Source organism: Drosophila suzukii, assembly GCF_043229965.1.
Source record: "Drosophila suzukii chromosome 2 unlocalized genomic scaffold, CBGP_Dsuzu_IsoJpt1.0 scf_2c, whole genome shotgun sequence".
NCBI classification, from domain to species: domain Eukaryota; kingdom Metazoa; phylum Arthropoda; class Insecta; order Diptera; family Drosophilidae; genus Drosophila; species Drosophila suzukii.
This window is the reverse complement of record NW_027255896.1, coordinates 6,288,700-6,315,237: the sequence shown is the minus strand read 5'-3', so window position 1 is coordinate 6,315,237 and position 26,538 is coordinate 6,288,700. Positions and strand designations below refer to the sequence as shown.

The window sequence follows — 26,538 nt, the reverse complement described above, 5'->3', positions numbered from 1 at the left end:
TCGCCGGAGGGAAGCGCATAATTGTTTAAGGTTTCTAAATATCGTATCTGGTTCATGGATCCGTCGATATGAACCAAGTCTCCCACACCAATATAGGAAACTGAACCCCAGAACATAACGCTTCCACCCCCATGGCTTACTCTTTGATACACAGAAGCAATTTTTTTACGATAATTGAGACGCATGGAATTCAAAACTACTCTCATCCGTCCACAGCACATTACGCCAAAATGAAGCGGGCTTGGAAATGTACCTTTTTGCAAACTCCAAACGCTTAAGTTTATTTTTTGGGGTGATAAAGGGCATGTGCTTTGCAATATATGTTTTCATATTTGCTTCAATCATACGCCTGCATATTGTTCTTTCACTTATGGAAGTAGTTCATTCTCATTCCACTCCAAGGACACAGCCTTTGGTGTTTTTAGAGGGTCCTTCTTAAAAGCACGGACGATAAGACGATCTTCCTCAGTGACAAAATATATGTGCCGCTGCAAAAATCGTTGCTTGCTGGCATTCTTATCAGCAGAACGAGAAAACAAAAGACGATTGACGAAATGTTTAGCATATTTACAGTTATTAATTGCACTTCTCTTTTATATATATGCCGACCAGTGTACATTGCGATGGCGACAAAACGAATTACAGTAGAAACTGGCGTAATCCGTGTAGGACCTGGCGAACTTAGGAAGTTTTAATTGAGGCAAGCGAGATCTATTGGACATCGCCATGATTGGCGGCGAGTAAGCAGTGTTCGATCCCATCGTTGAAAAATGATGGTTTTTTGATTGCCTGCCGAGCTCCCTCTGTAGGTAGATTAAGCGATGCCAAAAAAAGACTCCAACTTGTTGAGGGATTCCAGGTAAACTTTCAAATCATACTCATCCATCGACCGGAACTGCCCTATGTCAATTTAGGGACTCAAGTCTATTGAAGATGGCACTGATCTTGAGTTTAAAAATTCAGCTGTATATGGTGACCAAGAAGTGTTCAAAACTTCTTCCGCAGCTTCTCCTTGAGCTGCTGGTGTTGCTGGGAGGATACCAGATCCAATTAATAAACTAACACACGCAGTCAGTATTTTAAATGTATTCTATATTTTCATTTGCGTTAAGAATTTTGTTTGTGATTAACCGCAGAATTTCCTTTGTCGCGCGTTAGCAGCTTCTGCGATCGCTGGAGTTAGAATTGCAACTGCTCTGCAAGAGGACATTCGACAGTCAGAAGGAGAGACTTAACAGAAGCTTCGAATAAGTGGTAATAGAAAGAGCGAGTTGATGCCCTATTTACAAAGAGTTTTTGCAGCAGCAGCTCCGAAAATCCCTCAATATGAGAAATTATTAGTCAACAAGTGTTGGTGTGTACATGAGAAAGGTGGCACACATGCTCCACATCCCCATGTGACAATACTAATCACGTGACCTTTTTCCTCATTATAAGGAACTAAATTTCAACAGGCGTTGTTGTTTTCGTGAGAAAGGTGGCCAAAATATCCAAAGAATGTGAATATTTATTGCTAATAGAGGAACAGGGTGTTCCCTGTCTCACAAAGTTAATGATTCTCAGATTTGTGAATTTTTTCAAACACACATTTTTGTGTCCGCCACAAAACGATTGTAAATCTGGTAAATTGTCTAAGATTCTCTTCTTTTTTCAATGGGCTCATAAAGGGACTAAAGCAAATTCTACCCGAACATGCGCACCTGTCCATTACCGGACCACAATAAAAGGGATAAATGCACAAACGTGAAGGCGGACGAGTTACCGTCCAGTCGGTTGGTAACGATCGTCCGAAGCCACCCAGAGCTACACTAGATATGGTACGCTGACAGCTGCACAAATCCACACACACTCTGATATACAAATGTATCAATCTGAAACATAGTCCGAACTAAGCAAAGAACTACTTGAGTCGTTGACCCTTTGACACAGGAAGCCCCAACCCCTTTTTATAGAAGGAGATTCACTGTAAACATTCTTTTTATTTCTTTTTGGTATTATTATATAAGTTAAGCTATGTACATTTTGGCAACGGCGGCTTCCTCGGCCACCGCTGAATAATATGACTTATGACAAACTTAAACTATCGCAGACTATTTTTGTCATCAACTATTCGTTAACCTATTCAACCCATATTATCACCTAGCATCAATCTACCAACCTTGGCATCTCACTTAAAATATCTGGCGCATCCGACTTAGGACCGTGATGGATTATCTAATATTCATAATCCTGTAAGAACACTGCACATACACCAAATTATGGTAGATTATCTTGAGAAATAGAAGGAATTTAGCTTAGGTGCCAAAAGAAACATCAGTGACAAAGGGCGACATGGAAATAAATGTTTTATAGAACATATATTTATTTTATAAAAAGAAAATAAAATTGTACTCCAATTTCTTCAAAGAAATTCATATTTAAAAAAAAAATTGAATAAAAATATACACTTCCTAAAAGATATAAAAAAACAAGAAAGGAAGTTAACTTCGGCAAGCCGAAGTTTGTATACCCTTGCATTTAAATTTAATTAAATTTAAAAGTACCAAAAAATTTATTCCCAATAGTATAAGATAATATGTCAAAAAATACCGAAGCTATAATTTGTTTTATATTATTTTCCCACCAATTTTCCAATCGATCCTATAGCAGCTATATGAAAAAGTCGTCGAATTTTGATAAAATGTAATTCGAAATTAAAACTATATAAAAAATGTTATTTCCAAGTTTAGTGTTAAAAGACACCAAAGATATATTAAAAAAAAATTTTTTTTCCGATTATTCCTATGGGAGATATAAGATATAGTTGTCCGATCCGGCTGGTTCCGACTTATAAACTACTACTTATTTCAAAACATGGTGAACTCCATATAAAAAAAGAATAAGAATAGTGCTCTACTAGCAAGCTGCTTTCATATGACACTTCCAAATTTGTGTTAAAAAGAGAAAAAAAATATATAAATAAACAAAAGGAAAAAGAAAAAGGAAGAAAAGTATTTGGAAACAAATTGTTATAACGATTCGAACAAATATTAATTTTGTACCTTCACTGGAAAATTCTACAAGATTAAGACCGCCTGAGGTACTCACAACAATTACACTACAAACTATAATAATAAGCATCGAACACGCATATATAAGTATTATAAAAACTATTTTATAAAATCGTTATAATGATCATATACAAGTGAACAAGTATAGATCAAGCTTTTTGTGCAAAGTAAAAATAAATTTGACTTAATGCCTTAAAGGTCAAGAACCTGCAAAACACAAACCGTTAGCGAGCAAGGAGCACATACTAACTAATTGTCCCTAGACCACTTACCACACACGCACCTCCTAATATGGACTCAAGTAATAATTCGTTACTTTCCACCCAAATAATGTCGTTGTAAATCCCTCCGAGTTGTTCGTTTCTATGAGAATCCCAGACGGTATCCGTATCCTACCTACCTACGCCGGAGACCCCTTCACCTTATAAGAATTTATTAATAATGTGGAATAGGTGCTACTCATGACTCATGATTCATGACCAGACCGAATCATATGGGCAAATGTTGCTTAGGGCGATCGGGAAAAAAATAGAGGGAAGGGCTAACGAGGCAGTGATTGCCTTGGAAGCTAATCTGGTTTGGGACGAGATTGCTTAAAGTCTAGTTGACAGTTATATTTGTTAATGAAATCGGTTCTTAATATTCCTTCACAGGGAATGGCGAATGGTAAATGTACAATATGGAAATTATGTGGGATTATGTATTTAGTTGTTTGAATCTCAATGGAAACTAGTCCCTTTGATTTGGTGACTTCTTTACTAATCCCTTGTATATTTATAGTATTGTTAGATTGGATGTCATGAAAGACATCAGAATTTTCCTTAATGACTGATCTGCGGCTATATATAGTAGTTGTCTTCGCACGCTCTCTTGCGCGCTTCTCCACTACGTGTACTGCCGTCCACAGTGATATGTCTGTTCCTGTGTCTATTAAAAAGATAAGTTCTTGGCCTGTTGCAACATTACTGAAGGATACGAATATATTTTGACTGTGATTGATGGTGTGATTCTTATGGTTCCCTATTGTTGAGTATCTAAAGGTTGTTGGGAATTTCCCAAAGTACTTTGGGCTACCCTAACATTGTTACTGTTATTGGAGTTATTGCCTCCATTTTGACTGTTGTTTACTCTGTAATTCCCTCGTCCTCTATTGTTGTTGTTGTTGTTATAGTTATTTTGGCCGTTATTGCGGGTATAATTATTTCCATTATAATTGTTATTATAACCACGGCCATTGCCTCGACCGCAGTAATTACCTCTGTTATAGTTACCGTGATAAGCCTAAATTTCTGAGTGTAGAATATGGAGCTTGCGTTGTCTGCCATTTCTGTGCTACAATTAATATACTTGCCCACAGTTTCATTCATTAAAGTGAATTTTCCTGCTTCAAGTATTGCATGACTCGATTCGCTTCTTTGGTGCTGAACTTATCAGCATGTTCATAGGGTAAACCCTCATCTATATAAGACGATTCCAGCAATTTTCTTAAATTGTCAATTTCATTGGTATATTGTGTGGCTGAGTTATGGGTTTTATCTATGTGGTCTCTTTTCCCATGTGTTAGCATACGCGCTGTGTTACAGCGAGTTACTAATACTTCCGCATGTTAATGTATGGTATTTGGTAGTATCGGCTGGTTTTGTGTTAACTTGTAAGATTTGTCCAAACCAATTTTTAAACTATTCAGATCCTTATATAAATCGATCCATTCCGTACTTTAATGGATGTGAATTTTTTTCTAAAGTCTACCATTACGAGAGTTCTACCAAGTGTTTCATGATCGTTTATAGCCGATCTTACTTGTACTCCCGGAATGGTGCTCAATACAATTGATTTTTGTGTTGATGAGCAATCTATTAAAGGTGAAATATCTAAGTTAAATTTTTGCCATATATTTATATTCTAACTCGCTGATACTAATTGGAGTCGTTAAGACTAATTGTTGAATACGTTCCCTAAAAAGATATTCCTCAGATAAACCATTTAAAATACTTCTTGGGAGGTCATGAGGGCATATACGTACATATGTACGAGGGCAGTCCGATAAGTACTTAGCCTCACCGCCCGATGACGTCACTATCGCAAGAGGAATTTACTATCGTGTAGTACATTCTCGTAGACGGCTACTGTCGAAATTTCAGCCGAATCGAACTCGTAGTTTTGTTTTGACTGCGTGTGGAATCGGACGTGTCCGCGGATTTTAGAAAAACGGAGAAAGAGCAATATCGGTCTGTGATTCGATTCTTGTTTTTGGAGGGGAAGTCGCGCAGCGAAATCAAAGAGCGCTTGGATGCTGTGTACGGTGACGCTTCTCCTTCGAAGGCGACCGTCAAAAATTGGTTTAACGAGTTTCAACGTGGTCGCACGTCGGTTCTTGATGACCATCACCTATCCCGCCGATGGGACAGTCCTCGCCTTCTTCGGAGCAAAATCCGCGATCTCGTATTGGCAGACCGCCGATTGAAGATACGCGAAATAGCTGAGACAGTAGGCATGTCAAAAGACCGCGTGGGTCATGTCCTGCATGAAATTTTGGGCATGAGAAAGCTGTCGGCGCGATGGGTGCCGCGTTTCCTCACTCCGGACAACAAACGCAACCGTGAGACTACTTCAGAGCAGTGTTTGACGCTGTTTAAGCGCAATCCGAAGGAGTTTCTGCGTCGTTTCATGACCATCGACGAAACATGGATCCACTGGTACACACCAGAGACCAAGGAACAGTCAAAACAGTGGACTTCACCCGGCGAACCTGCTCTGAAGAAGGCGAGGACTGTCCCATCGGCCGGAAAGGTGATGGCCACCGTTTTTTGGGATTCACAAGGTGTAATCTACATCGACTACCTGGAGGAGGGTAAAACGGTAACACGGCTGTATTACACGGCTAATTACTAAAAAAAATAATATATGTGATTTTTTTTTATCCAAGCCGCTCTAAGTTATCTGCTCTGCTAATGTATGTTGTGCTTCATATACAATGGTAAAAGGAATTGAGCAACTGTAACTTCAGTCCAAATTAGGAGCAGTATCGTTAAAGTTCTTATGTCGTCCGTATGGTCTACTATTTGAACATTATTTACGACACTGGCCGTATTGTCTATTGTTTGGCTATCATCTGAACCAAACCAACCAATTTATAAGAAACATTTTTTAAGTTCGATAGTTCAAAGAAAAATTTTAAAAGAAATCAAATCGTCTCCTGGAGTTTCCTTTGATTTTGTCACAGCAGGCTTGAAACGCTCCAGATAAGTTCCACTTACTATAATTGCCGGTCATACGCCAGTTTTACGAACCCTATTTCGACTAACTTTCTGTATGATATATTGTCTAAATCCAAAAGTGATTAATCCGACGCAACGGCATTTAATATATATATGTATTTCAATTCCGTTACTTGTGCCCGGCAATATTCCAGTTTCCTTTGCCCACAATTGTACACTTGAAACAATTCCAGAAGATATTTCAGTGCTACTATTCAACTAAAATATTTCTCAAACAAATTTTCAATTCCAATTGTGTGTAAAATATAACTCAGCCGCAGTAAAAAATTCCCGATCATAAAATTTGTCCTTAAGATTTGCACTCCTTATTTTTTACTGTGTTCCAGCTGCGTGTGTATATTTACATAAATATTCTAATACAGTCCACTCCAACTACTTTCTCGACCTACAAATACGGCTAAACTATTTCTAAAATTAAAAACAAAGTTACAATATCCACAAATTTATTCCAGCAAATTGATTGCAATTTTGTTGTGCAGGTGACAAACAAACGCACCGACATACAAACATAAGCGAAGTCTTTCCAATTGCCGCAACGTTATTCCGCTATTCGCACCCCACATATGTACATATGTACAGTGTACATACACACGTATATCGATATTTTCGTTAGTGCACAGTGGGCCAAGAGCTCACAATAAATGTTCCTTCCAAACATACAATATTAAAGTCCGTAATTCTTTACATAAGTCCGACCATCCGATATAATAAATATTTATTGACTCTGCCTATCCGACAGTGTGACCGTATATATTTACAATCTTAATTGGTTCCTAAATTCCAATTTGATTCCAATCCGTTTCCTTACTTCTGAATTAAAATTCTAAATTATTTAACGTCATGGCAACATAAGTAAAATCCGCTTTAACCCGATTTATGGCCACAGCTGACTGTCTGATTCACTTTGAGGCCACTGTGAACGCTCCAGGTGCTCCTACCCCAACGTTATCCGCCTGTAAAATCCGTCGCGATCACCTCAATTCCTTGTGGCAAACGGTAAAGGCAGCATACGACATATGCTCCGACTGCATTATAGCTGCAGGCGAGAGCGCTGCAGACACGAAATCCATACTAAAGTCCAAGTATTACCAAACGTACTCCACTTACGAAATATTTGCCGCGCAGCTGATGGAACAAATCCAAAAAGGCTCCTCCCAAATACCTCAAGCTTTAGTAACTCCGTCCCAAAATTCCACGTCTTATGGCTGTCGGCTCCCTCCTATCGACACAGAGGTTTTCTCTGGCGATTATCTTCGCTGGCCGACTTTCCGTGACCTTTTCACGGCAATATACATAGACAATCCGAGTCTAACGCCCGTTGAAAAATTAAACCACTTAAATTCAAAAACAAGTGGCGAAGCTCATTCCATAGTTTCAAGATCCCCACTCACCAATGATGGCTTTCGCTCAGCCTGGAACAACTTAACTGAGCGTTTCGAAATTAAGCGATTGCAGGTGAACAGTCACCTGAAATCACTTTTCAATGTGCAATCCATAGCACAGGAGTCGGGAGCAGCCTTAAAAGAACTTCAACGCACTTTTCAAGGTTGCTTAACTATTTTAAAATTGTCCGGTGTTAATATTGAGAATTGGGACCCTATCCTGGTTTATATGTGCTCGACAAAACTACCAAAGCTCACTCTCTCATTATGGGAGCAATCCATCCAAAATAAAGCCGAAATTCCTACGTGGCTTGAGCTTGATTCCTATTTGACGGAGCGCCATCGAACTCTTGAGGCCGTCGATAGCTTCCGATCTGCCAATTTCCACCACGTCCAGTCCAAAGCCACAAATCGAGTGGCAGAATTTCCAAAAATAAATAAAGTCCCTCCTAAGAATACTCCATCCGAATATTGGGTTCCATACCCCTCCTTGGATGGCAGACGTACTCGTGGTATTAAATCCTACCAATGCCGAGTCTGCCAAAAGATCCATCCTCTACGGAAGTGCCACCACTTTCATACCCGCTCATATGAGAGAGAGAGTGTATTATGCTCACATAGTATCAGAGTGGTCGCGCATGCCAGACATGCCGACTCAGCACTTAGGCTGCCGCACTCGAAATGATGGGAACATTTGGATTTAAGCAAATGCTGCTATGTATTTAAAATATTAAGGGTGCAGTGTGTACCCGATATGTGAGTATACAAAATTTACCCGCACTTCAGAGGTGGATAACGAAAAACCTCGAATTCTTGAGATGAAAGTGTCTTATGTGTGTACCAATTAATTTGGGCATAGCTATAGATTTAATTACCCCTCAAGCTACGTTCAATTAAAATGGGCTGATAATTTCCATTTAATTATAAAATTTTTCATTACCAATATATTTTTTTCTGGAAAATATCACAGGTTGGAAAAAAAATGCAGGACTGAACTATACAAAGTCAAAAAGGATTTTACCTGTACGACCCCAAAATTATAAACTTTCCAGAACGTCACTGTTTTAACAAGATAGTGGTCAAAGTGCCAAATTTTGGGTTCCTAAGCACATTTTACGGCTAACAGCTAAACCATATTATGGTTTGTGTTTTCCAACAAGATTTATACACTTCTGCATTGTCGAAGCCCTTTTTCCACTCCGATTGAGATACTTCGGATCTTCGGGCGCAGAAAATCGTTGGCCACGCATTTTTCTCTTGATGTGCGGGAATAAAAAGTCATTAGGTACCAAGACAGGGGGTCGCGGCAGACGAAAGATCAATTCGACGTTTTTCCCGGTCAGAAGTGACTGTCCTACGTTGCTCAAGCGAAACAGTCGTCACATGACCAGTTTAGCGAGGAAACATGCGACCATTTGCTTCAAAGTTCTTCTTCCACAAACAACTTCCGTTGGATTTGGTTTGACTTCGGACTCAAAAGCATAGATCCATGATCGTCACGGGTGATGATCTTATAAACGCATTTTTAAACACCGCGATTCTATTTTTCCATAATTCCTTTTGAGCGCACTTTAAGCGATTGTCAAATTTTGCGGGATCCAACGTGAACATACCATTTTTTCTGAGAGGTGATCATGTAATATCGATATGCTGGTGGAAGAAGTACCCAAGGACGCCTCTATATAACGGTATGTCTCATGATGATAAGTTACCGTCCTACGTTGCTCAAGCGGAACAGTCGCCACATGACCAGTTTTAGGGAGGAAACAGGCGACAAATAACTTTCGTTGGATTTGGCTTGTCTTCGGACTCAAAAGCATAGATCCATAATTCGTCACCTGTGACGATCTAAACACCGTGATTCTATTTTTCCATAATTTCTTTTGAGCGCACTAAACGAGAAGAGGCGAGAGAGATACAAAGATTTAAGTTCATCTATGCACTCTTGTCGTGATAATACATGTCGAAAATTGTTAAAAATGATTGCATTCACGAGTTAATTCCATTTTTCTGCCGAGTTAAGTTTTTAATTAATCGTTAAGCAATATCAAACCTGGTCACACATGAAGAAGTTGTATGTAGCTTTTATCGATAAAGGTCCAAACTTTTGTTGGGAAATGGTTTTATTCAAAAAAAATTTGAAATGTCCGAAAAATTGTTATTCAACAATTTCAATTGGGATTTTTTAAATTATTTTCATTATCTTCTTTGTACTTCCTTTTATTTTTTCACTCTTATTTACATGTATTTTATTAATAGACACCTACTTTGTATATTTGTAGTTTGGTTTGCCTAAGATGTCTAAGATAGCAGCGTATTTTGAATATGTTTATAAACTCTTTTATTGCAATGCTCATCTGGTTTTCCTGATTCATGGTGGTGGTAGAGCTGTTTGGACTTGGTATAGCTGTTACACGTGCTTTTAAGATTTTGGTGCTTCTGGGAGTAGATCTCTCATAAATACCCCTCGAAAATGTGGTATTTATTTTTAAAAGTGGAGGTTTTCTACCAATTGTACCGATCTTGACAGCCCTCCCAATAGACCACTGCAAAATATCGACATAATACATTTTATGTCGATATTTTGCAGTGGTCTATTGGGAGGGCTGTCAAGATCGGTACAATTGGTAGAAAACCTCCACTTTTCGGTGCATTATTTACACGAGGGATTTTTAAATATTTATTTGTTGAATTGATTTACGTGCAACCTTATTTGGACTCATAATGTCTAATGGTGTTTGTTTTTTTAATGTCTTAGTAGCAAAATTAATAACGCTCGAAAGGTTTGTCTTTTTCATTTAATTCTTTGTTATCTTTTTCTTTCCTTTCTCTTCCGTTTTAATCAATCACATCCAAAGTTATTTCTTGGCTTTCATTATATTTGTAACAAAATATGCTGTTACTTTCTCACCGAATCTGCTATCTGGTGTCTTGACACGCGACCAGGCCTTGTCAATCTATATTGAGTCTGCACCGTGTCGTTTACTCAATGCCTTGTTTTGAGAATAGGCAATCTCGTGCTCTTTGTAAGCTTCATCCAATGGATTTATTCCAGTGTTTGCAATTACTACTCCGTAGCAGCGAGATGAATACAAATGTTGCTATGCTATTGCTATCACTCTCTTTTTGACGAGAGCCGTAGCAGAGCCATAGCAGAACAACGAGAAAGTATGTGCTCTGCTCTGCTCGCAGTTGTGTCGCTTGAGAAACTGTAGCAATAGCGATTGCAGAAAATGAAGTTCTGTGCTCTGTGTAGCAGTAACGGTAGCAAAAAATTGATAGCGAGATGAGAGCAGAGCACATGCTATTTTTTCATGTGCTACGGCTCTCGCTTGTGTTTTTTATTTTCTGCACCTTTTTTATGGGTATACTAGATTCGTCGGAAAGTACATATGTAACAGGAAGAAGGAAGCGTTTCCGACCCCAAAATATATATATTCTTGATCAGGATCGCTAGCCGAGTCGATCTAGCCATGTCCGTCTGTCCGTCTGTCTGTCCGTCCGGATGAACGCTGAGATCTCGGAAACTAAACGGAAAGAGCTAGGCTATTGAGATTTGGCGTGCAGATTCTTGAGCTTCTTACGCAGCGCAAGTTTGTTTCAGCAATGTGCCACGTCCACTCTAACGCCCACAAACCGCCCAAAACTGTGGCTCCTACAGTTTTGATGCTAGAATAAAAATTTTAACTGAAATGTATTGTTCTTATCAAGACCTATCGATTGACCTAAAAAAATGTTTGCCACGCCCACTTTAACGCCCACAAACCGCCCAAACCTGTGACGCCCACAAATGCATGCTAGATAAAAAATGTTAACTGAAATGTATTGGTCTCGTCAATACCTATCGATTGATATAAAAAAATTTTACTTGTCGCTTTGTAGTTTTAAGAAAATATTTTTGGCACTTTTGAGTTTTGATTAACTGCGTAAACATGACACCGGAAAAGAAAAGTATCAAAGTAACAACAGTATTACAATTGCATGACATCCGAAAATGGTTCTGGTTCCATGCAGACCAAAAAACTTTGAAACCTCAACTCAAAGTTAAAATCAATAAAAAAAATGTAATCCGGTTATACATTGGTCTTGTCACTTAAGACAGCATTCCGTTCCATGTGCTTAATTCAACTAATATGCGCAACATAATTGACCCTATATGTCAAGTTCTTGACGAAAAAAGCGGAAAAGTGCAAGTCTGTTCTAGAACTGGTAGCAGCGAATGTTAGACTTGAAATACATCAAGAATGTAAAAATCGACTGCTTTCTTTAAAAATAGAAATTGCAACGCGGCTTGATCGAAATATATTCGGCATCAGTGCTCAATTCGTCAGCAAACAAGAAATAAAATCCCGAATTCTTAGAATGGTGGAGCTCAAAGGAGCAGGCTCAAGTACATCCCAAAATCTCTCTAGAGAAATTATAGCTGTTTTAGACAAATACAAAATAGCCCTGACCCAAATTGTACCAATTACATCGGATAATGGGGCCAATATGATAAAAACTTCGAAAATTTTATCAGAAATGCATATGAGCGATGATGATATTGACGAAGTCTGTATTAAAGATAACATTGAGTACACGAAGCCAGTTTTTTGAACTAAAAAATTAAAAAATTACCTCAATTGGATTGTCCAACTAGATGGGGATCAACATATAATATGATTGACCTACTCAATAAAGCGAAAGCTATATTAGGCCCTATTGAAACTGTTGAAAATAAATCCAAAGAGGACTATTTCGTTGTAAATGAACAGTTATGGGAGTTCATGGACTCCTACGTTGCAATCATGTCTCCACTGCAAAAAACTATAGTGCAGTTTCAACAAGAACAATTGCACTTTGTCAATTTTTATGCTCTGTGGCTGGTTTGCAAGTTGTCAACGAAACAGATTTTAGCAATCAGCGCTTTAAGTAAAGAATCCATTCTTTATACGATTGGAGAGACGATTATCTAAAGTATGGAAGTAAGAACAAAAAAATTAGTATCAAATGTTGGCTTCGACGCTTGCTTATGCCTGGACCCAAGACTTCATCATATCTCGGACGGCTCATAAATCAAAAGAGCAATTCACTTTCTAAGAAATTGTGGGCACAAATTAAAATCCACAGCCCCTTTCCAAATTTATTATCATCAAATAATTCAATGGCTTCGGATACTGTCAACAGATGTACATGGAAAGATTGAATCGTTGAAATTGTGCAAGTTTTTTAAATTTGTGGAAAGTAAGGAAATTAAGCGACCCTAAGCAAAATATGCTTTGCTACACCACCAACTCAAGTAAGAATTATAACTTAATTTAAAACATAATATTTATTTGTTTAAATTTTTTAATATGTGTAGGTAACAATAGAGCGGGCGTTTTGGTCTTTAAAACTGGTGTTGTCGGATAACCGAAATCGATTAAGTCACGAAACATTGGAAAATATTCTTCTTGTCCGGCTTAACTCAACTCACTTTGATAGTGCCATCTACAATTTAAATTTATTTGAAGACGAAGAAGAAGAGGGGTGATTCGTGTTTCTAAATTCATGTTCTTATTCCGTTTTACATTTTTATATTTAATTAACATTTAGTTAATAGATTAATTTCAATAGTGAGACTTTTTAATTTTTAATTTTGATTTAATCTGAATACTGTGAATGAATATAAGCTTTTTATTTGGTTTTTTTGTTTTTGAACAAAATACTATTATTTATTTTATTATTTTAAACCACTTTGTTCTGACAGAAAACATTTTCTTTCTCATTCTGGCAAAGCGACAAGTAAAAGAAAAACGGTGCATAAGAGAGGTGCAGAAAATAAAAAAAAACAAGATGATTTAAATATGCCGCATATACATCGGGACCATATCAACACTGATATGAATTATGAAACATTTGGGTAATTTTGCCAAAAATGTTGGGAGGATAAGCACGGATTCTTATTAATTATTAAGGACATCGAAATGGATAACGAAAGGATTTGATCAATTTACTATGACTTAATGAGACCAATATAAAGCTTGTTTACATACTTGCATTCCCACAGATTATCAAGAAATTTGAATATGTTTAGATCCAATATAAATGCAACATTTTTTCACCTATCGCATTGAATGGTCGATATAAATGCGCACTTATCGACTATAACATATATTAATCGATTGCAAAAATAATCTGTTTCAAATCGGTAACAATGTTATCACAATTCCTACTGGATCATACGAACTGAATGATATCACCGATTTTATTTACAATAAACTAAAAGACTATAACCTGGAAAATACATTTAAAATTCAAAGTAATAATAATACACTTCAAGTTGAAATAACTACCATGCGAGAGTCAGTTTACTTTAATAAGGAAAGATCGGTTGGACAACGTTTTGGTATACATCAAAGAGTACTACAACTACACCCTACAAAAACATATCCATCAGATCAGACTGTGAATTGTTGGAATGTAGTATAATCAGCGGTTTATATGTAGACAATACACCGAATCACACGTTACATGAGTTCGAAACGCCTTGGTATATAATGACAGTGACACCGCATAACCTAATTTATTTACCAGCGAACTGTTACGGAATAAGAACACTATATATGGGCCGTTATTTTACAAAAACGAACGGATTTGGTAAAAAAAATTTCACATTTTTGATTTGCCTGAAACTTGTTTTACGTATACCTTTCGGAAAATAAGTAAACACTTGTATCAGGATTAAACCGAATAAAAATTATTTTTTTAGTTAGAATTTTTTAAAGTTCGTAAAAAAAGCTAGTTTTTAAAAGGTATCCTCTGTTTGCAAGTCTATATCTCCACCTGTAGTTATCCGATTGAATTCATGTCTTTTGCATAAAATCCTCTGAAACCTCTACTTTTTAAATACATTTTTTTAAGCACAAAAAATTTTTAATTTCTTAAAAAGAAAAACCAATTTTAACTTACAAAAATTGTTTAACCATTGCCCCCACAAAAAAAATATTTTTTATTAATTTTAAAATATGCCTCCATTTGTCACCTACAATCCGTTTTTTTATAGGCTGGAGCCATTTTTTGTTTTCAGGATATCGAATTTAATGTAATAAACCCTCTGATATTTTCAGCAGCCATCTCGCTCGCTCTCATTAAAACCTTATGGCGTTCGTATTTCTGAGTTATTTAACAATCTGTTGCCAATTTGTAAATAAAAACGGAAATATATTTAATTAAGATCAAATAAATATTTATTTTACCAATTCTAAATTTTTAATTTAAGTTTATTTTAATTGTTTTTATAGGTTTTTATACCCGTTACTCGTAGAGTAAAAGGGTATACTAGATTCGTCGGAAAGTATGTAACAGGCAGAAGGAAGCGTTTCCGACCCCATAAAGTATATATATTCTTGATAAGGATCACTAGCCGAGTCGATCTCGCCATGTCCGTCTGTCCGTCTGTCTGTCCGGATGAACGCTGAGATCTCGGAAACTATGGGAGCTACGCTATTGAGATTTGGCGTGCAGATTCCTGAGCTTCTTACGCAGCGCAAGTTTGTTTCAGTAGACTGCCACGCCCACTCTAACGCCCACAAACCGCTCAAAACTGTGGCTCCTACAGTTTTGATGCTAGAATAAAAATTTTAACTGAAATGTAATGTATGTATGTAATGTAATACCTATCGATTGACCCAAAAAAAGTTTGCCACGCCCACCCTAACGCCCATAAACCGCCCACAAACTTCAAAAAATCGTAAATATGAACGTGGATATCTCGGAAACTATCAAAGATAGAGAATTGGGATTTCAGATTTAGATTCCGTAGCCTTATACGCAGCGCAAGTTTGTTACGCGAATATGCCACGCCCACTCTAACGCCCACAAGCCGCGAAAACCTGTGACGCCCACAATTTTTTGATAGATAAAAAATTTTAACTGAAATGTATTGGTCTCGTCAATACCTATCGATTGGTCCAAAAAAAAATTGCCACGCCCACTCTAACGCCCATAACGCTTAAATCTGTATACCGCCGTAAGGTGGCGCATATTAATCTCGCTTTGCTACTTGCATATCTCTATTTAGCTGAGTAACGGGTATCTGATAGTCGAGGTACTCGACTATAGCGTTCTTCCTTGTTTTTCTATTATTTTCCCATTACCTTCCCAATTGTTTCTACGGCAGCTATATGATATAGTCGTCTGAGTTCTTTTAAATTTATTTCAATTAATTATCGATTGCAAAAAAAAATTATTTAGTTCATAGTTAATATGTTAATATATATAAGATTTTACATACGGTTTTTTTTATAATCTGGGAGAAAAGGTGTTGTCCAGGAAAGGCACCACGCTTAATTTTTTTTGTTTTGATATTTAAATAAAAATTCTGAACAAATTCGTCAGGGATTTTGTGTCTCTTCAGAGAAAATTATTTAACAGAAGAAAATCCAATTCGCCAATTCTCGGGTGTCGCGTGGCCAGAACAACGGTAGCCGGCAAAGTGCAACAGTGAGAAAAGGGGGGAGCCAATTCGGGTGTCTTGCAGACGGAAGCCGGCAGCTCCGAGAAAAAGCGACTTTTCGAGAGGCAGTCGTCCACGGAGTTTTCTGCCACCAGGACCAGCCACCATATCCAAGAGTCCTTGAGGAGGACACAAATCGCAGCTCGATAGAATCTTATGTGTCGGAACAGCGCCGCCATTGTCATCAAAGAGCGTGGAAAGGATCAACAGTCCGAAATACTGGGATATTTGTGACCGCAGTACCCGTAATCCCCAAGCTCGTGTAAAATGTTTAGCTGTAGGATCCATCTGTTCAGAGGCGTAGTGATAAATATCATACTTGGGAGAGGGAGAGAGATGAAAAATAAATGTGTTTATCGAGCCAATCAAAGCTAAAGTGAAATTATGCATAACCAAAGACCTATAGCCTCAAATAATACAATTGGAGAACAAGTGAAAATAAAAAAACATTGGAAGCATTCAAAAATGCATTGAAATACATTTTAACCAACCGAATCGATAAACAAAGTGCGAATTATGATTAACTGCAATGTGTTATCCAAATAATTTGTGTAGGCCAACATTTTCATTTGAGTTCTCTTTATTGAATCATTCTTAACTCTCTTACTTCTCTTCGTACAGCTAGTGAGAGTGTAGCTGCGCCGCCAGAGACGCCGAGACGCAGAGCAGCGTTCCATGCTTATGTATAGACGTACAATTTGTAAAATAATTCTTTCAAAAGGAAAAATGTCATTAAAATTCCTTTTAAAGTTATATTTTTATTAACAAGAATAGGATTTATTACATTTTTTTTTATATTATGGTAAAGGTGCTTAATATCTACAACTATGAATAAAAAACAAAACATATTTCAGCATGAAACTCAGGAAAAAACAACAAAAACAAAAAGTGGGAAAATAATCAGTTGTCAATGAATTCTTTGCAAAATGTAAACATTGGCTAAATTCGAAAAGAAAACATATAAAATATAACCGTTATTTTTCTAATATTTGGTGTGGTGTCCTTTGGCATCCAAGACAGCATTCAGGCGACGAGCCATAGATTGAATAAGTTGATTTAAGTCATAATACTCAGGTATTTTCTAACATTCCTCTTGGATCGCTTTGATCAATGCATTTTTATTGATGGGTCCGCGTTTAGCCACTTTCTTCTTTAATAAAGCCCACAAGTTATCGATGGGGTTCACAACAGGACTCTGGGCAGGAGTGTCAATTACTTTGCTGCAGTTATACAGCAGCCAGTTCCTGCAAATCCACGAGTTGTGCTTGGGGTCGTTGTCTTGATAAAGCTTTTACTGAAGCTTATTTGGGTTTTGAGGGTTAATGAAGCCAAAATCAATGACGCTTTTGGTCAATTCTTTTTTCAAAATATCCAAATAAAATTCTTTGGTCATAATGTCGTTAAAAATTCAGAGTTCTCCGACGCCTTTGGATGAAATACATCCCCAAACCATTACAGATAGCTTTCCAAACTTCACTGTTTTGAGGCTTTATTGGGCTTTCTCCAAACCTTGATGGGTCCATCATGATAGTATAACATTATTTTGGTCTCATCACAAAAAATCACGTCATTCCAGTACTCCGCCGGCCTGTTAGCATTGACAATAGAAAATTTTAGCCACGTATCGATATTAATAGCAGAAAGCATAGGTTTCTTTTTTGCTACGTGGGAAGAGTATTTGTGTGTATTCAGAACTTTTTTGATGGTCTCGTGGCTCACTGCTTTGTTACAATCGTTTTTTAAGTCCAGGGCCAACTGCCTAAGAGTAGTTTGCGGATTATTGTTAATATTTTTCAAAATTTTTGAATGTTCACGTCTGGTAAGCTTTGGTGGCCTGCCTGGAGAATTGTTTAAATGCAGACGGTTTTGTTTTTCCGCTCGATTAATTATGTTGTAAATTGTCCTTAGTTTAATATTTTGATAGTTGGGCATAGTTGATAATTCCTTTGCCGTTTTAGTATTGTAATAGTTGTAATAAACTTATTGAATAAGGTTTTCATCAACTCTTTTGCCAGTCATTGTTTAAACAGCGGATTAGGATCACTTGTGCACTTGTCAATAGTTAAATCGTAATGATCATGGGAGATAAGAACGTAACAAAAATTTTAGATATTAAGCCCCTTAAACATAATACAAAAAAAAATGTAATACATTGTGACGGCGATTTCGACGGTTTTTGTTATTGTTAGTATTGTTATTCCTTTTGATTTTTATTAGCTGTAAGAGAAAACAATGGATTAAATAATAAGTATAATAAGCCTAGGCGAAAACAAACAAAAATATTTTATTCGATAAGTAGAAGGGAGAGAGAGGAGGAGAGGGAAAGAGGAGATGCCAGGAACAACTCCTACGCAGTCGCCTAAGAAATTTACCCCCAAGGGAGTGCGAGAGAGCAGTAAACCGAACGACCTAAACCAAACGCAAAGCCCACCTCAGCGACTACGCGGTCGACGACAACGGAGAGCGAGAGGGAATATCGAAAAGCGAGCTTGGCAGAGCAGAGGTGTTGCTGTTGCCAAGCGGAGAAAAGAGAGTCTCGACTTGCCGAGAAGTTCATCACTGCGTTTGCGTGGTGAGGAAAGGCCAAGGGCAGGAGAACGGAAAAAACTGAAGGAGCGCAGAGGATTGACACGCGAACATCGGAGCTGGATACTATTTAGGCGGACGAGATAATTCGCAACTAGACAGACCACGCGCTTTTTTTTTTGTAGTTGGTAAGCGAAACGGTATAGTCGTGCAGGATTTTTACTGGCGCAGCGAGAAACGCGATTAGAACAAAAAACTGTAGACGGAGATTTTGTGAGAAGGCGAGAGAAGCCAACGGTGAGTAAAGACAAATTTAATGAATTATAATTTTGATAACGAGTGCGTATTCCTTTTCCCTGACTTTCGACCCGTCTCTATGAAGCAAGAAGAATAAATAAATTAAGTATAACAGATGGTAATATCCCTAATCCGAGAATCGATCAAACATAATGGAACCGTAACCCCACGCGTAATGAACTAACATATCGGCCGTTAATAGAGTTATATCCTAGTTATTAATAAAACCCTGGGTCCGCCCGAGTTTTATCGTAGTTATTAGTAGCGAAACCCTGGGTCCGCCCGAGTTTTATCGTAATTAGTAATAAAACCCTGGGTCCGTCCGAGTTTTATCGTAGTTATTAGTAACGAAACCCTGGGTCCGCCCGAGTTTTGTCGTAGTAATTAGTAACGAAACCCTGGTTTCGCCCGAGTTTTATCGAAGTAATTAGTAACGAAACCCTGGGCCTACCCGAGTTTTATCGTAGTAATTAGTAGCGAAACCCTGGGTCCGCCCGAGTTTTACCGTAGTTATTAGTAGCGAAACCCTGGGTCCGCCCGAGTTTTATCGTAGTAATTTGTAAAAAAGCCCTGGGTCCGCCCGAGTTTTATCGTAGTAATTAGTAACGAAACCCTGGGTCTGCCCGAGTTTCATCGTAGTCATTAATAAAACCCTGGGTCCGCCCGAGTTTTATCGTAGTTATTAATAACGAAACCCTGGGTCCGCCCGAGTTATATCGTAGTAATTAGTAACGAAACCCTGGGTTCGCCATAGTTTTATCGTAGAAATTAGTAACGAAACCCTGGGCCTGCCCGAGTTATATCGTAGTAATAAGTAGCGAAACCCTGGGTCCGCCAGAGTTTTACCGTAGTTATTAGTAGCGAAACCCTGGGTCTGCCCGAGTATTATCGTAGTTATTAGTAACGAAACCCTGGATCCGCCCGAGTTTTCTACGATAGCCGTTCACCAAGTCCAGGGTCTGCCCGAACTCCGTTACCGGTCTTAGGTATAGTCACGTACCTTTTGGTTCGATTTCCTCTCCTAATTATAAAGATCACGCCTCAAAACTCACTCGATTAACCCACATCGTCCACTGTAAATTTATAAATATTTTGTGGAGGCCCTAGCCAACCCCTGAGTATATCCTGGCTGGGAAAACATCCTTACAAATGGCGCCCGAACAGGGACCGACGTGGGTCTGATTACGATCGATCAGAAGAAAAAAACATCAAGAACCTGTAAAGTGGGAGGCTTGCTAAAATAGTTAAGGAACAAGAACTTTGATCAAGAGCGGATTTTCGACGAGAAACATAAAAGGAGCACGCAGGATATTACGCAATGGCAGAAAACGAACAAGGAAAAAAAACTACTTTGGGTTCGCCAGACAGTCGCATAGGGATTCGCTGGATCTTTACGCTAAGGAAGGACGCATTACTCATCCTCGCACAGGAATTCGGTTTCGACGGCACAGGCAATGTGGACGAGATGAGAAGGCGTTTTGCAGAAACCGTTAAAGAAAATGAGCTTTCTCCACCCCAAAGGGACCGATTGGCCGGATCCGGATCCACGAATGTGGGAGCGAACGACGACGTGAAAAGGGTAAAAGAAGCCGACCTAGACCCCGGGTCAATCCAATTACAGGTACCAGGATTTTTCACCCCTAGAGGCGGGAGCCCTGTCTACCGTGAACGAGCAATTGCTACGGAGGGAGTCACCGGCCGTAATAACACCAAATGTAATCTTACACCGGAGATCGAAATGGCTTGGAGAGGAAATTTTGGCCGTACCACAGCGCACGGTGTCATAGCAGAACAAGTCCGAAAACGAGGACTCAAATTCAATTGCCATACCGACCCGTTGGGGTTCCTAGAGGAACTGGAGGAGAGGGCTACATCGTACGCCCATGCCTTAGCCAAACTACCAAGAGTTATGACATAAACTCTTACAGACTGGGTTTGCCGGCGGTTTAGGACCAGCCAACTGGAGGGAGCCACTTGGCCAGTATTTCGGCGGGAGTTCTTAGACTTTTTCTTACCCCAACATTATTTTCGACGATTAGAAGACGTGAGGGAGAGGGCTTCTAGGATTATGTTATCGAAATCCGAACTCTGATGCGACACGCAGGGTACGATCAGATGAAGGAGTTAGATAGGATTTACGAGAACTGCCTCCCCACATACCAGATGTACGTAAAACGTGGCGACTTTGAGACCTTAGGCCAGCTTTTCCAGTTCGCAGTCGAGTTCGAGAGTATACAACATCGCGACCGTATACGATTACAGTCCCAAGATTGCTCGTACCGGAGTCTCGGCCAAGCTCACGGGAACACCCGAGAGTCTCCGAAATCACAGATGCCGGCGAACGCCGTCCAGGCTCGCAACCCTTTCCGAGGAAGCCCGCAAACCCCCTCACAACCTCGTCCCAACATCATGCCACGGGAAGAAATCTCGAATAGGATGATGAATCAGGAGGCGCTACCAACACCCCCCGAAAGTCGGAGTTGTTTCAACTATGGCTCAGAGGGTCACTTTGCGAGGGAGTGTCGGAACCCCCGACGGTTGGTGTGTTGGGATTGTAGAAGAGAAGGGAACAGAACTACTGTTTGCTGTAGACGTCTCAAGTCGGGAAACGACCAACGTCCTCGACCAACACGGGAGCAGTTGGGGACGAGAGTACCCGAGAACCGGGAATAGGCGCACCCCTGCTCGTAGAAGACGTGAAGATTGTAGCGCGAGTATAAGTCGCCGACATATCTGTGTTAGCCACTGTCGACAGCGGGACCACGAGGAGTTTCATCAACGAAACACTCCTCCGACAGCTGAAAGCATCAGTGACAGTGAGAGAGGTGTGCACCGGCATACGCTTGGCAGACGGGACCAGCGTCAGTATTACAGGAATGGTGGTCACCAACATCGACCTCGGAGGACAAGTAGTAGAATTAGCTCTACTAGTAATGAACTCTATGCTAAATAAAGTAGTATTAGGACTTGACTTTCTTTGCGCGATCGGCACTACAATACGATGTGGACGGGCTCGACTACATCTTCGTGAGGTGGGACCGAAAGCCACCCGCACCAACGAGAACCACCACGCAGGGAACCGTCCGGTCATGGCTAATCTACAGGGGGTCGGGGCAGAGGTGACCCAAGAGGGATCTACCGCCGACATGGAAGACGTACGCAAGGCGAATTGGGAGATAACAGAAGTCGAAGAGAGGACCAAGGAGCATACGGAAAACGAACTGGAGGAAGGAGAGAGGATACAGGAAAACCAGGGAACACAGGAACATCAGGAAGACGAAGCCACGCCTCCTCCGCGAGGAGGGGAATGGTCAGTAGCGGACCAGGAACACATAAATCGATTCCTCCAACAAGAGCTGGAAGAATTAGAGGGGATGTCAGGGGTATCACACATCGCTTAACAAACGATCACAATGCGAGATGATCGCCCGGTGAAACAACGATACTATGCAACGAGTCGCCACTATAACCTGAAATGACGCGAATGGCGCCTAGCCTTGGGCTCTCTCGTGTTAGTAAAACAACATTAACTGTCCAGAGGAGTCGACAGCTTCGCGGCGAAATTGGCGCCGAAATATGACGACCCGTTCGGAGTCCTGAAGTTTATATCGCCGAACATCGTACGGATCCAGAGGAACGTAAGAGGAAAGTGGCCAACATTGCAGAGTTGAGAGAATTCCGAGACGATGAGACAGGGGAAGGTGAAGAAGTAACGTAAGGTATCCTTAACTAACATCAAGTATCTTAAGATTGTAACTAGATATAAGGCGTTTATTGTAAGCTGCACCAGTAGGCAGGGAAATCTTAGGGTCAGTTATATAAAGTAAGTTATTTACCCACTACAGATACATGGAAGAAGCGCCAGAATCCACTCAAGAGTGGACCGGCGAGGATGGCGAGATTGACGACGGTGGATCCGAATCGGAGGACAGTCCTATCGACCTCACCTTGGCGGGCGCGGAAGACAGCGACGAGCAGGCTGCGACGGAAGCAGAAAGGGACAACCCATCGTGCTCGAGTGAGCCGCCAGACGAGTCAGCCTGGGACACCTCAGTTGGGAGTACATCCCCCAGGGGTGCGTCTCCACGGTACGCGTCTCCCAGGTATGCGTCCCCACGCTACGCGTCTCCTCAGTATGCGTCACCACATTACGCGTCCTCGGATTTCCCGACATCCTGGTACCAGTCGAACCCACGCTTCGCAACGGAGGAATCTCCTCCCTCGACGTACCAACCTTTTCCCCGCGGGCGGTGTCAGCATCCTTTGTCAACCTGGGGGGGCATACGCGTATTCCAGCGGACAACGGAGACGACGGTGGGCCGGTACAGGGAGTCACAAGAGTCCGAAGAAGAGGAGGATGAAGACAGCGAGTGGACTGCCAGCTTCGTTAGGGAAAGAGAGGATTACCACTGGGCGACAATCCCTGGGGGATATCGGGTCACCCAAGTCCGGCAGGTGACAATGGACATAATTCCACCACTATGACAAGGTCCCGCGTTCCAGTTTGAGGCAAACTGCGGCAGCACTCGTGCGCCTCCCCTGGCTGCTCGAGAAGCATGGAGGGAGGGATTCTCTAACCAGAACACCTAGGTGGCCCGGGAACCGACGCCCCCACCCCAGGAGGAAGGCGACAATGCCATGCAGAGTCGCGAAGACAGCAGCATATTCCCAATACAAACGCCCTGGGAGTTATTCGAATGGGCATCCAAGTCTCTACCAAATATGACAGTCAAATTTTCAACTAGCTCCGAATCAACAGATTGTTAAATAACTCAGAAATACAAACGCCATAAGGTTTTAATGAGAGCGAGCGAGATGGCTGCTGAAAATATCAGAGGGTTTATTACATTAAATTCGATATCTCGAAAACAAAAAAAAATTTTTTTGTGGGAGCACTGGTTTAAGAATTTTTTAAAATTAAAATTTGTTTTTATTTATATAAAAATTAAAATTTTGTGTGTTTAAAAAAATTTATTTAAAAAGTAGAGCTTTCAGAGGATTTTATGCAAAAGACATGAAATCAATCGGATAACTACAGATGGAGATATAGACTTGCAAACAGAGGGTACTTTTTAAAAACTAGCATATTTTTACAAACTTTAAAAAATTCTAACTAAAAAAAAAATTTAGTTTCCGATAAATCCTGATACACGTGTTTACTTATTTACCTAATAGTACATGTAAAAAAAGTTTCAGGCAAATCAAAAATGTCAACTTAAAAAAGGTGTTCGGTTTGTAAAAGAACGGCCCATATGCGCATTAGTTGACCATACCGGTGATTTGGTGAACTTGGCAAATTCAAATAAAAGAATGATTATTTATAATAAATTCATGAGTTATACCCTCATACAAGCATTACTAACTGTTAAGCTAAAGAAATAGGATAAACAGTAAAGCTCACTTACTTTGAAAAATAAACTCTTTTTAAAGTCGTTAGGACTTAAGCCTCAAGTGAAAAAAAAGGAACGAAAGAAAAAAATGAATGATAAAGTGATAAAGTCTCAAAAAAGGTTAACTCAGGTGAGAGTATTTCCAAGAAAGAGTTTCATACTTATTCATCGTATAATCAAACATTTAAACCGAACAAAAAAACGTTATGGTCAATATAAACGAAACAAAAAGTGGTCGCAAAAGTAATCTCGGCATTTTTTTTTAGTTTTTTGCCAAACTACTTGTGACTCGTTGAATTTTTTTTTAAATTTGTACTTCGACGATGTTTTGATTTCAACGTATCGTACATTTTCTTATAAATGTTTTTAGGATACTCCTCCTATAACGATGCAGCTTTTAATTATTCCGTTGTACTTGGGGGGACACCATTATGATAACAAGCGACTTGAACTTAATTTTACCTCAATGGTTGTGCGAAAGAGTTCAAATTTCTGAGACTTTAATATTTGCAGTTGATTTAATAAATTTTATCTATTATATTTCTATTATCTATTTTAAAACCCCATAATGATGCCAATTGTATGCTGAATACAAAAAAACTATTTTTGAGTCAAAATTCTTATCATTAGCAGTTATTTGACGTCGAAGTCAAAGTTTTAAATTAGGGACATGAAAGCAAATGTTTATATATATAAAGACAGTAATTTATTTTTGTGAACTTGGCTGCTTTGGGGAAAGTTTGTACGTAACCGCGAATTATTCATAAATTACGGTCTACGTATGACTAGACTATTTGAATATTCTTTGGGGACTAATTCAGCAGACAATACTATTTTTTGTTAAGAAACCTACATGATTTGTATGGGTAGTCATATAAATAAATAAATGTAATTACTTTTATTGAAAATACTTAAATATCATACTTACTTAATGCTTATGTTGAAACTCAATTATAAATGCGGTTCATCGAGGATAACTTTTTACCGAGTTTCGGGGTTGAGTCAAATCCTCTAGAGTATTACCAAAGAAAATATGTGTATAGAGCAACAATTTTATTTTTTATTCTATAAAAATAAATCTGAAACAGTTCCCTCAGGAAGTCTTACCTGAGCCAGAAATCGGAATAGAGATCTGCATTCCTTTATGATAAAAACACATGTTCTGGTAAAGGTTTTAAAACGTTTTTAGAAATGATCCAAAATTATTTTTGTTATTTCAAATGAATAATTATTTAGACTTGTCCAAGTGTATACTTTCGAGCTGTAACATATTTTTAATCTTAAATAAATACTATTAAGATAATAAATGTTTAACAAATATTTTTTACTTCCCCTTCCCGCATGTGATAATATTCAGTTTAGATGTGCTAAATATTGATTAGTTATGTGAATCTTGGTCAACCGAACAAAACATGTTAATGATAAAGTCTCATTAGATGTTTCCGAAAAATCGTTTAAAAGTGATTTAGATGAATAGATTTTAAAATTGGATAGATTTAAAATTTTTAAAAATGGTTAACATTTTTTCTGCACTTTAAAGTTGTTGAATATTTTATATCTTTATAGAATGTTTTGGTTTACATCTAGTAGCCTAGTAATTATTAACTATATATATAAATAAGAAAGTAAAATATGTAAATCACATTTTATATATTAAACACAAAGAGCCGGTTTCTCACCTTCACACTTATGTTGTATTTGTTCAACTTGACGTAAAAATGAAGTATTTGTTGTCATGGTATTCAGTGATCAGCCGGTATAAACTTTCATAGCACTTAAAGAAGATCAGCATTTCTAGTAAGCTTCCGGTAATTTCACATTATAAGCAGTATTGTATCTATAATGTAGTTTTTCGAACATACTGTGATTTTTTACGTACAAATTCCAATTCGTTTTATTTACTTTAAAATCGGAATGAACATGAGAAAAAGACCCTAAGTTATACATTAATGAAGCAATTGTTTTTAATCAATAGTTAAATTTTCAAAGCTCATTTTCCGGTTGTCGTCCCTTAAATTTTAAAGTTTCTTCGAAAATCATTGACTTCAGGGCATCTCGAGAAATGTCATCATTTTCCATATTTATCCGAAACGGCACTTCAGCGACGGGCTAAATGTAAGAAAAACATTGTTGTTAAAA

The 26,538-nt window shown here is 38.9% G+C and overlaps 1 protein-coding gene across 5 annotated transcripts in view; it reads right to left on the bottom strand.

Annotated features, from left to right (window-relative positions):
- rl (Mitogen-activated protein kinase rl) overlaps nucleotides 1–26,538 on the bottom strand; it is a 554,163-nt gene that overhangs the window by 111,054 nt on the left and 416,571 nt on the right. For 3 of the 5 annotated variants that reach the window (XR_011605503.1, XR_011605500.1, XM_036821670.3), the window contains one exon: nucleotides 25,566–26,508. The exons of the other annotated variants lie outside the window; for them this stretch is intronic. Coding sequence is in view for 1 of the 3 variants with exons in the window: in XM_036821670.3 (XP_036677565.1) it covers nucleotides 26,383–26,508 (126 nt within the window). In the remaining 2 variants the exon portion in view is untranslated. Of the gene's footprint in view, nucleotides 1–25,565; nucleotides 26,509–26,538 lie in introns of those variants that run through there. 5 annotated transcript variants of the gene reach the window in all.